General features: G+C 33.9%; 1 protein-coding gene and 1 long non-coding RNA gene across 2 annotated transcripts; one reads left to right on the forward strand and one right to left on the reverse strand.

Annotated features, from left to right (window-relative positions):
- Positions 1-931: 931 nt before the first annotated feature.
- On the reverse strand, positions 932-11,701 carry LOC134705539 (uncharacterized). The gene is made up of 4 exons (XR_010105590.1): positions 11,581-11,701; positions 10,677-10,856; positions 2,202-2,372; positions 932-1,000 (listed from the first exon to the last, which is right to left on the reverse strand). It is a non-coding gene; the product is annotated as an uncharacterized LOC134705539 (long non-coding RNA).
- On the forward strand, positions 2,531-3,694 carry LOC134708632 (uncharacterized). Its single transcript, XM_063569278.1, has one exon. It carries the CDS (start codon positions 2,696-2,698, stop codon positions 3,692-3,694), a length of 999 nt encoding a protein of 332 aa, XP_063425348.1. The 5' UTR covers positions 2,531-2,695.
- Positions 11,702-12,508: the final 807 nt, after the last annotated feature.

Consider the following 12,508-nt stretch of genomic DNA (forward strand, 5'->3'; position numbering starts at 1 on the left):
AATCCAACGGCTAAAACTGTTGCAGAAGCTGCAATCGTAAAATTAGTTGTCTTGTCTGCCTTATTTGACTCGGCTGAATTTAAAGATTTTGTTGCTGACGTTGATTTTCCCGCCAAAGATAGAGTCTTTGTTACAGATGTTGGCTCAGTTTTAGATATTTTTACCAGTGTTGATTTGATATCAATGTTTGATTGCGTTAATTTCTCTGAAACAGGCTTGGTTTTTGGTATGGTTGTCGTTGAGAATTGTTGTGCAGAAGTTCTTGTTACATTTATTCTTGACGGTGCAGAATTTGTAATTACAGCTGACCCTGATGACTTTGACGATTCTTTTTGACTGGTTTGGGTTGTTTGATGTTTTGTTGATTCTGTTGTCAGTTTCGCTGTTGATTCCGTTGTTTGTTTTGCTGTTGACGCTGTTGTTTGTTTTGCTGTTGATTCGAATATTCGTTTTGCAGTTGTTTCTGTTGTTTGTTTTTCTGTTGATTCTGTTGTTCGTTTTGCTGTTGATTCTGTTGTTTGTTTTGCTGTTGATTCGGTTGTTTGTTTAGTTGTTGATTCAGTTGTTTGTTTTTCTGTGGATTCTGTTGTTCGTTTTGCTGTTGATTCTGTTGTTCCTGATGAAAGTGTTGTTGAAGGTTGATGGGTCTGTATCAGGTCTACAATTGTTGTGGTTGGTGCTGCAGGTACTTGTGTTGTCATTTGAGGACTTTGCTGTGGTGATGAAATTGATTGAGAAACCGAAATGTCTCGTGTTGAAGATCTTAGTGTGGTTTGCCTTGAACTTAGGGTCTGAGTTTGTGATAATGGAGTCGACATTGTTTTCGAAATGGACATGGTTTGTTCTGAAGATCTTTGAATTGTCGTTACCGGACTTGTAGTTGCTGGAGTAATTATCGTTAGGGTTTGTTTTGCAGATATATGTGTTGAAGGCATGATTGCTGATGATTGCACATCGGAACTTGTTTCTACAGTTTGACCAACTGTCTGAGTTGTAGTTACTGTCAATGACAAAATCAAAATATTAGGTTAAATATTAGTGCGATGTATTTTTCACCAGGCTTATACATATTATTATTAGATTCACAAGACACTCATATCGTGTGTATGAAATTAAATTCGCCAGAATTAAAACCAATAACTCTGCAGGTAAGCTGGTAGTGCTCAACTGTCGTCCCCGAGTATATCAACAGCCGAGGAGTCAGCATTTCCGTGTTGACATGAATATCAATTAAATGATAATTTTACTAACTGTTTGTTAAAGTATGAATAATTCGAAATACTTATCGCGGCCATAGATTACCACACTTTTTTTTAATTTTTGGGTCCTCAATGCTCTTCAACTTTATAGTTGTTGGACTTTCTAACTTTTTTAATCTGAGCGTCACTGGTGAGTCTTATGTAGACTAAACGCGCGACTAATGTATCAAATTATAAGCCTGGAACATTTGATAACTATTATCACTAGGCCAATTACTCTAGTACACAATTACTGTGAATGTAATGATACGACGAACGGGTTTGATGTATAGACTTCCTCATGCAAAGCCTTGGTTTTTACGTCGGGGTCTTGCTATATTTGTTTTGATATATATTAACTGTTCGAAGATTCTATTTGGTTTTGTTTGTTCCTATATTTTGCCCCTTTAATTACATCATTGCAGAGGCATCCTGAACACTTACATGTGTGCCTTGTACTTTTACTACTATTAAGTCGATACTTCTGCTGGTGCACTTTTTCACAGCAAGTGTATCACTAGCCAAAGTTAGTAGCTCTTTTTTTTGTACTGACAATACTGATACTGTTGAAAATAAGGAATACATTTCCCTCATGCATAGAAAATTCCTTGTCCTATGATCACATAAGAGACAATTAGTTGTCAAAATGCACAATCGGAATGTATCTAATTTTTATTCTCTTTTGTGGTAGCATCTTAAATGCTCTGTTCTCTTAGTGACTGATTTGTTTGTTCATAAAAATGTTTCAGCATCCAATTCAATAAGTATATTATATTAGAAACTCAAATAGCACACCTCGGGTTGTTTCGTTTTACACTTTTGTTATGGATGTATCTTGATCATCGCTTATTGTATGAAACAAAAGAACTAGTTTCGCTAAAACCGTATACAATGTGCTTGTATGTTGAAAGAAATCAATACTGCTTAATACATTGTATGACAATTCTCAAAATAAGTACTTACCAAAAATACACGTCGCATTAGTTTGATCCCATTGTCCATTGGAACGGCATTTTATTTCAACCGCTGACCTAGACAAATAGTTCTCATTACACGTCAGAATTGCTGTAGAGCCATTTTGCAAACCACTAACATTCCAACTACCATTCTGTACATCATTTGGGGTTTTACACTCTATAATGCATATTGACATAATTAAATTATTATCAATGATCCTTTTTCATAAAATAATGAATATCTTTAAGTTAGGGCTTATCGCATTATAAACATATTTGAACTTCTTCAATTGTAGAGATCCGAATATTTTCCATGTATATTTACGTATAATTTCTCACGTTTCGTAGTATAGGGAGAAATTATTGTATATACGGTACTAGCGTAGTAATTTTATAAGTTTAAGTCACTAGGTATAAGACACGTGACTAATTTTATAGCGGGAAATTTTTTCCCTGATATTATCACTTTCTAGCCCGCCGCAGACAGGGCAACATTCAAGTATGGACACCGGAATATCTAGTTCAATTAAAGACGCCATTTCGCATGAAGTGAAGAATGCCGTTTCTAACCTTCAACAAGACATATTGAATAGCATTTCTACTATCATGGATTCCAGATTATCGTCTTTCCAATCCAACATAAGACAATCTCAACAGGATATTTCACAGTCTCAAATGTACAAAATCGAGCAGACCGTTACTGACAATTACTCATTCAAGAGAAAAGGCAATGAGAACCAGTTTAAACATGAATCCAGGGTACTTTCCAAGCTGAAAGAAGCAGACGTGAACTTAGAAGGGCCAGATTTGAGCGTCGATTCCGTACAAACAGCTAAAGCAAAGATAGTAGAAGGTATGGAATTAGTTAAAGAAAGACAAAAACTGATTAAAATGGCAGATTCCTCGGAACTGGGTTGGAAGGTTGTGAGTGAATATGTGACAAATCCTATCGCCGACGATTCGGAAGATGAGAAGAAAATAATCAGGGCACAAAACAGAGCAGAAAGAAAACAGGAAGCAGAGAAATCTAAGAAAATTGTCCCAAGAAAAGCACCATACACAAGAGAGAAGGCAGAGAATACCAACCCTTCTTGGAAACCTGGCAGATGCTTCAACTGTGGATTGAGAGGCCATTGGACGGACAATTGTCCGGATAAGAAGAAGATAAGTACTTTTAAAACTTTATTTAATTTGCCAATCTTGACTAATAGTATTTGTTCAAATTTAAATGATACTGAACATAGTTCAATAGAAACTGATGGTCACATGACAGTTTATTGCAATAATAAGGTCAGTTTTAAATCGCCGTTAAATGTCACGGTTGGTCAGCCTTCAGGTATTTTCTCACCTGTTGGTCAGTTAAAATCTAAATTACCTGAATGGAAATCAATTACAAGCAATACACATATTTTGGATGTTATCGAAAACGGATATAAGATACCTTTCAAGACAGAACCAAAATCAGAATTGTTGAAGAATAACAGATCTTCCTTCACTTGATAATCCAAATTTTGTTAAAGATGAAATAAGAAAATTAATAGAAAAAAAATGTATTTCAGAAGTAAAAGAAAGACCTTTTGTTGTAAACCCTCTTACAGTTGCTTACAATAAGAACAAACCTAGGCTGGTTTTAGATTGTCGGCATTTGAACCCACATCTATTTAAATTTAGATTTAAGTACGAAGATACAGAAAACGCACGAGACCTTTTTAAAAAGGGTGATTTTCTATTTAGCTATGATTTGAAATCGGCATATCACCATATTGAGATCACAGAAATACACAGGTCTTTTCTTGGTTTTGCATTTGTTTTCGACGGCATTATGCGTTATTTTGTGTTTAATGTATTGCCATTTGGTATTGCAACAGCCGGGTATATATTTACCAAAGTGCTAAGAGAAGTTGTCAAACACATGAGGGCAGAAGGTAAACGTGTCATCATGTTTTTAGATGACGGTCTCGGAGGGGACGATGATTTTGAAAATTGTATGAATAGTAGTTTTGAAGTTAAAAATACACTCGAAAGATTAGGATTTTTAATAGCTCATGAAAAATGTCATTGATTACCTAGTCAGAGTATGGATTGGTTAGGTTACACATGGGATACCATAATAGGTAGAGTTTTTATTAAGGAAGAAAGGATTGAGAAAGCCGAAAATAGTATTCGCATATTAGAGGTTTCTCAACATCTTACGAACGGACGAAACTCGACGAACGTATCGTTATGGAGCAGTCATTGTGTGCAGTTTAATATTTTTAACGATATTGTAGCATGTTTAAAGACAACAATAAACAATTATATACTCTTTTTACAACCTTGCATTTTATTGTTGTGGTTAAAGATAAGTGTTTTAATTGATTTTCTGTCGTTGAATGTTACGTATTCATACGTTGAGGTTCGTTTGATTACATGTCGAATATATGCGTTTGATTTATCTCCCTTATCCATTAAAAAAAACATTGTTTTTCTGATGTCGTTGTTAAAAAACCTTACATCGTGTGCCGCTGTGCATTTGATTTATTAATTGTTGGATGTTAAACGCTCAGTGACAGGAACTCAATGTAAGGATTTTTTTCGGGGTGTGTGTCAGCAATTGACATATAAAGTTGCACTCGATATATCGTATTAAAATTCACTGTTTGGCGTATTCGAATTGAAAATATGAGTAATACAGCACCAACAAAACTAAAAGTAATAATAACTATAGTTATTAAAACTCAATTACATTCAAAAACAAAATACCTGTCAAAATATATATATATATAAACAAGTAGAACATAAAAACGGAAATATGTTTGAAAAACATGTCATAAAAGCTCAATGGAAAAGATATATAAAAAACAAGTAGAAATATATTACATTTTAATACTAATGTGGACAACGCCTTTATTATAATAAAATCACACAAAAAGAGAAATAAGAATGGCCATGAAATCAACACAAGCCAAAGGCCAAACAATATACATTACTAAACATCATTTACAAGTCAACTGGCTTGGTTTATTTAAACATTTATTTCAACATTTTCCTATATTTATCTACTTGCAATTTTAGCTTGAAAATAAATATTTAAGGCGAAGAAGTGCACATTTGGATTTATGAGGTTTGGGGCAACAAAGTTATCTCGGATGCGAGGATGTTTCTTCAAATTTAAAACCAGCTTATTCATAGAGGCGTTCAATCAAAGATCTATTTTACCCTTTTTTAGCCCTGGAATTTCGCCTTTAATTTGAGCTCAAATAAGTTTTCAAAAAATATCTATTGCCTCTCCCATCCCAACAAAAGTACACTAACATACAGATCTGAGACTATTTGCAGTCAATAGAATATTTCTAAAACTCAAAATGGTTCAAAAACATGTTTTGTTTTGTTTTGTTTTGATTATACGGAAGACATTTCTAACGGAAGTTAACAGCCGATAGTGCAAAATTAATGAATAAATAAGCGCTCCCTCTTTTTTCGTTACGGCAAGTTACGTCAAGTTAGGGCGATTTTCGTTCGTTCGTAAGATGTTGAGAAACCTCTACTATGCAGAGAAGCTACAAACGGTAGATTGTTATTCAGTGCTAGATTTTTAGCCAGTATTTTGGGTCAAATCATTTCCATGATGATTGTTATTGGTGACAAGGTGAGATTGCACACCAGATACTTGTATGATTGTATCATGGGACGAGCAAGTTGGGATGCTCCTGTAAAGATGAACCCAGATGCTCTTACAGAAATTTTATTCTGGGAAAGCTCGCTCAGAAAATTAAATGAGCAGGGTGTTGACATTTGCAGAGTTGATCATGATTTTGTGTCAGATTTTGACATTTTTTGTGACGCCTCAGATGTAGGCTTCGGTGGTTATTTATCCACTCAGTTTAGCGTTGTTACTTGTGTTGACAACAGTGAAATGTCAGGTAATTGGACAAGTGATGAAAAGTTGGAAAGTTCAACGTGGCGCGAATTAGAATGCGCAAGACGAGTATTATGTACTTATGAAAGTAAATTTAGTTTAGATAACAAGTCGGTTAGCATTAATTCGGACAATAAAAACGTTCCACACATACTAAAGGTCGGCAGTAAGAAAAGCATACTGCAAAACATAGCAGTAGATATTCACAATATTTGTTCAGAAAAGAACATTACTTTAAACTCTAAATGGCTACCAAGGGCAGACAATCAATATGCAGACAAATTGAGCAGAAACACTGATAACGATGATTGGGGTATTCATGGCGAATTGTTTAATTATTTCAATGGTACATGGGGACCATATAACATTGACAGGTTCGCTACACATTATAATACACAATGCACACGTTTCAACTCAAAGCATTGGTGTCCAGGTTCAGAAGGCATAGACGCATTCTCTCAAAATTGGGGTAAAGACACAAATTCCACCACCATCTCTTGTTCCTATGGTTTTACAAAAAATTCAGCGTGACAAGGCTGCATGTACCTTAGTTATTCCTGAATGGAAATCGGCTCCTTTTTGGCCATTGATTTTCACATCAAAAGGTATAGCACATTATATACAAGACATAGAATATTTGTCGGGAAAAAGGGTGATAGTAAACGGAGCAGGCAAAAACGGAGTTTTCGCAAAGTTGCCAATGAAATTTAAAATGCTAGCTTTGAGAATAGTTTTTTAATAATACAATTGTTATTTGCAGGCGTGAACCTTAGACGAAACGTTGAAGCTGCTTTAGCAGAGAGTGGCGTTTCAGAGAACTGTAACATTTACAACTTAGCTGGAAAGATGACTACATTCCTTGTTGATTCGAGAAGTGAGAATACCTGTAAAAAGTACTATTCAAGTTTTAATAGATGGAAGAAATTCGCAATCGAAAACAGTTTAAATGAATTGCCTGCCGAGCCTGTTCATATAGCTCTTTACATTACAAAATTGATAGATGAACAATGTTCTCCAAGTGTTGTAAATTCAGCTGTATATTCAATCAAATGGGCCCATGATATTAACGGTTTTAATGATCCGACAGAAAATTCATTTTGTAAAATATCTTTTAGAATCCGCCAAAAGACGTAATGGAAGGCCTGTAAACAAAAAGGATCCAGTTAACAATGACATGTTGATTGATTTATGCTCTATGTACACAGATAGTTCAGATTTACTTATAGTTAGGGATCTCACTATGATTTTGTTGTCTTATTCGGGTTTTCTTAGGTTCGATGAGATTAGTAAATTAAGATGCAAAGATGTTAGTATTTTCGAAGATCATTTAAAACTTGTTATTTCTCATAGCAAAACGGATCAATACAGACAAGGGAATGAAATTCTTATTTCTAAAGGTATTTCTATCGCTTGTCCATTTAACATGTATTTAAGATATTTGTCTTTAGCTGGTTTGGACGCACAATCTGAACAATTCATATTTAAACCTATATTTAGATCCAAAGGCGTAGCCAAACTTATATATAAGAATAAACCTATTAGCTACACTGCAGCTAAAGAAAACATTGTAAAGAGACTTAAGCTGGTAGCCCCAAGTCTAAATCTTGGTCTTCATTCTTTATGATCGGGTGGTGCAACTGCAGCTGCTAAGTCTAATGTAAATGAAAGATGCATAAAGCGACATGGGAGGTGGAAGACAGATTTTTCCAAAGATGGTTATATCGAAGATACTTTAGAAAAGAGAATTTTAGTCTCACAAAAATTGGGTCTTTGATATATATATCTATTATTTTTACTTCACTCCACCCTTTCTTTGGTATTTCTATGCTTGCTGGGCTATCGGCAATACTATATATATTGTATTCATTCATGCCTTATAATAGATAGGAGCGTATAGGGTATACGTATAATTTCTCACGTTTCGTAGTATAGGGAGAAATTATTGTATATACGGTACTAGCGTAGTAATTTTATAAGTTTAAGTCACTAGGTATAAGACACGTGACTAATTTTATAGCGGGAAATTTTTCCCCTGATATTATCACTTTCTAGCCCGCCGCAGACAGGGCAACATTCAAGTTCCAGTAAAATTATGTATATAATTTGATACATGCATTTATATATATTTTTCAAAACAATATATTCGTCTGAGTATGTCTCGTTAGATGACTTGTCGCATGAGGTCGGACCCAGGTTTCCAGTTTACCCCATTAATGGGTTTTGTTTGGTTGTTCCTGGCTGGCGAGGTCGTTGATGATCGAGTTATTTATGTATGTATTTAGTTACATGTTTACATTCATGTCGGCTATATTTTAGCTCTCGTTGGTACAAGGTTTACTTTTTCTAGCTAAGTTGTACCTAACAGGATATTTTAAGGTTTTTGCTATTAGGAGTCATTGTGGTTATTGTTGTTTTCCAATGTTTATATATATATATATATTTATTGAGATACATGTATGTAAATAAATTAATAAATTCCGTTGTCCACTATGCTTGCTGGGCTATCGGCAATACTATATATATTGTATTCATTCATGCCTTATAATAGATATGAGCGTATAGGGTATACATATATGAATGTATACTAATAATCAATTAGAACAAAATAAGGTTTTATTGTAGTGAGTTGTAATATAAACTATTCCTGACAATTAAATTGTCGGCTTATATATCATGGACTGTATTACAACTCTAGATTCTACTGACGAGGAAAGGTAACACTAGACTACTTTGCGCTGAATTTTTAGTTCAGTCTAGATGATCAAGTGGTCCAGTGCACTATACACAGTGCAGACTGTGTTTTCTCGATATCCAACTACCATTAGTTTGAATCAATCAAAGGGAAGAACAAAAGATTGCTTCAACAAATTTGCATATATTTTGAAATTGTTGTGCTGATATTTAGAGTATCTATTTATAGATACTAGTATGTATACTAGTATTATATTTAGATTAATTATTATGATATATATATATATAGATTATTATATATAACATTCATATGTCATGTATATGATGTGTACAAGTATCAACTAAAATTTACGTATAACATGTACAATTATTTATAGTATGGATTTTGTTATAAAAAGCATTGATTCACACTTTATTTTTTTATTCCATGACTACAAATCTTTATATATACAAAATACAAAAATACGACACAGTATTCTGATAATTAAATGATGAACCTTTTTGCTCTCAATACTTTTTGCTCTAATTTTAGCCATGGCGGCTATATTGGTTGATGAGTGGTGTCATCGGATACATTCATACGAACTAGATACCCTAAAGATGATTCAGGCCAAGTTATAATTTGGACCAGAAGTTTCAGAGGAGAAGATTTTTGTAAAAGTTAAAGGACGACGACGGTGATAATTCTGACAGGCGCACATGAAAGAATCGGATAGGTGTAAATCAAAATCAAAAGATTTTAAATCAGAAAAAATGTCATGAAAACGCCCCAGTATGATTGTGCATCAACTGGTTCTCGAAATATCTTATGTGTTATATTTAAATCTCGGAATGACGTTGAAGTGAAAATAAGCATAATCAAAACTTATAAAAAAAATTAAAAATTATACATCGACAAATATTCCTATCATTACTGAACTTCAACTACAGAGACAATCTACTCATTCGCCACGCTAAAATGTTTAGTTTGGTAACTCAGATTCTTGTATTTATAGTGGTTCCTCAATTTTTTATCACATAATCATATAAGGTATTGCTAACTACCTGTGTAAAAAAAATTAAACTATTCAATAGGAAATTTACTGAAGTTTTCAAAGTTTATATCTAACTGGGGTTTTAAGGGAAGCCAGGGAGCGAATAGGATGAGGTTGCGCTAAATGATATAGCTATTAAAAAAGAGAGACGAAAAATACCAGAGGGAGAGTCAAACTCATAGATAGAAAATAAACTGACAAGGCCATGGCTAAAAATAAAAAGACAAACAGACTAAAAATAGTACAGAAGACACAAAATAGAAACCTAAAGACTAAGCAACACAAACCCCTGCAAAAACTAGGGGTATCTCAGGTGCTCCGGAAGGGTAAGCAGATCCTGCTCCACATATGGCACCAGTCGTGTTGCTTATGTTAATACAAATCCGGTAAATAGTTTAATTCGGTAGGTCACATTCAGGAAAAGGGAAGGGTATTGTAGTTACGACATAAGGAACATATCCGATATCATCTGTGAAACGGTCAATCCATAAGGTCAACCAAGTCGTGATGGCGTTCGTAAAATTTAAGAAGGAATTATTTCAACTTTATCATTTGGAACTCTTGGTTTAATAGCTTCCTTGTGAGTAGCAATCCTCTATCAAGGTAATTAGGATAGGAAATACAAGCCCGGGCATATCGTATCAATTGGGAGATATATAATCGCATGCAGGCGCTGTTGGATTGTTGCTACATACAAATGGAAAGTTCACAATTGGGAAGCTGAATTCAAATTAAGTGTTGATTTTGCCTTTCTTGTTGGTCGTTTTGTATGACTTACACATTTTTTTTTATATTTAATACTTGTCTCGTATCATATAATATTTACCCAAAGCTTTAAATACATATGATTTTAATTTACCTGGATAACAAGGCTCGTGATCGTCAAATTCTGCCCATGTTCCGTTATCTGTACATGATATTTCAATATCTTTGCCATAAAACCCATGTTTACATCTGAGAGTTGCTCTTTTTCCATTGTTGTCTACGTCTGGTAACCATACTGCATTTGCAACCGACGGTGGTGCTCCACAAACTGGAACTAAGCATTATGTTATCTTTTATTTGGAATTGAAAGTTTCAAAGTTTATTAAAAAACATCTATAGAAAACAAAATGGTGTAAATCGAAACAAATAATTGACCATTGGACAAAATCATAATAAGAAATCCGTCAGCTTCAACATATTTTTTTTCTCCCTGTCAGCCGTTAGTAATAATTCAGTATTTTCCTCAGTGATTTAATCAAAATAAGCGTTCTTTTCATCATCAGTATCTATTGATTATTAAGTATGAGTATATTTAAAATCAGTTCTTTTAGTGCTGATCACTCCAACATAGTTACTTTAAAAGAGAGGCGAAAGATGTAAATGGAATATGCAAAATCGGAAAAAAACGACAATACCATTGCCAAACACGGAAAAACGACAAAAGACACACATGAGTACACAAAACACTACATAGAAAACCAAAGTCTGAGCAACACGAACCTTATTATAAACCGGAAGTGATTGCAAGTGCTCTAGAAGGATATACAGGATTTATCATTAGAATGATAAATAGAGATGACTAATGATCGTACTTTTCATGAACATTTCCGAATTTTTCTAAATATCGATTGCAACATTTGCCTTTTCTATTACGTTATCATATCTCTCGACATAATGTCTTGTAATGACTAATGTTTACATTTAAAGATTACGCAGATACAAATTGTATGCCTTTATACATTTAGTAAGAATCTAATAAACATTATGTTCTGGCTTACAAGGGATACAGGATATGTTGACACTTGACCAATTTCCAGAGGATAAACATTTCCGGTTGACATCGAGTGGATAATAGCCTTTCTTACAATTTAACAATGCAATCGACCCCTTCGTTAATCCGTCAGCAGTCCATATTGCATTACTGGTGTTCGAAGGAAATCCACATGTCACAGCTTGAAAATATAAAACGATTTTGTTTACTATTTGTTGTATGTATATGATTATTTTATGCACACATTTTACAAGGTTTTGATTTCAATTAACAGCACAAAATGCAATATATTTTATTTCTAAAAGTAAAACATGTGCCCTTTAAAATAGTTGTGAACAAGATTAATAAAGTTAAGCGTAAGTTTGTTGTCAGTGTAATTCACGAACTGTCCTTTGCTATGATATACTTGGTGTATTAGCAGTACATTGACTTCAAAGGTCAATTTTAGGTTCTATACTTTAAAACGTTCCATGTCGTCGCTTATTTTATGAAACAATAACGATAAACATTTAAATGATTGTTTCTAGGTACAGTTTTATTCTTAGAAATAACAAATTTATCTTTCAACGGCCTTCTTGAACACATTAGTTCTTGAGGTTAACGATAGAATCAAGAAAAAAACCCAACTTTTTAGCATTATATATAGACGAGCGTATGAAAAAAAACTACAGTTTGTAAAGGCAAAGTTCGCTTGGAGGAAATGAGCATTGGTTCTAGTATAATGAACTTATCGTTACGTTAAAATTCCTGAAAATATTGAATTCATATAAAACATGTCAATGATATTCTTAGAGAGTTACATGCTGTCTACAAGTAGCGGGACTGGGGTGACCGTCGACATAATATGAATGTTCGTTATGAACTAGGTATGTCAAAGAGTACTTGATTACGCAAGTATTGCTTGGTAGTACCGAGCATCGAATACCCAAATGATA

This window comes from Mytilus trossulus, chromosome 2 (genome assembly GCF_036588685.1).
Source record: "Mytilus trossulus isolate FHL-02 chromosome 2, PNRI_Mtr1.1.1.hap1, whole genome shotgun sequence".
NCBI classification, from domain to species: Eukaryota; Metazoa; Mollusca; class Bivalvia; order Mytilida; family Mytilidae; genus Mytilus; species Mytilus trossulus.

Coding starts and splice junctions, on each gene's coding strand:
- LOC134708632 (XM_063569278.1), top strand. CDS start 2,696: ATGGACACCGGAATATCTAGTTCAATTAAAGACGCCATTTCGCATGAA.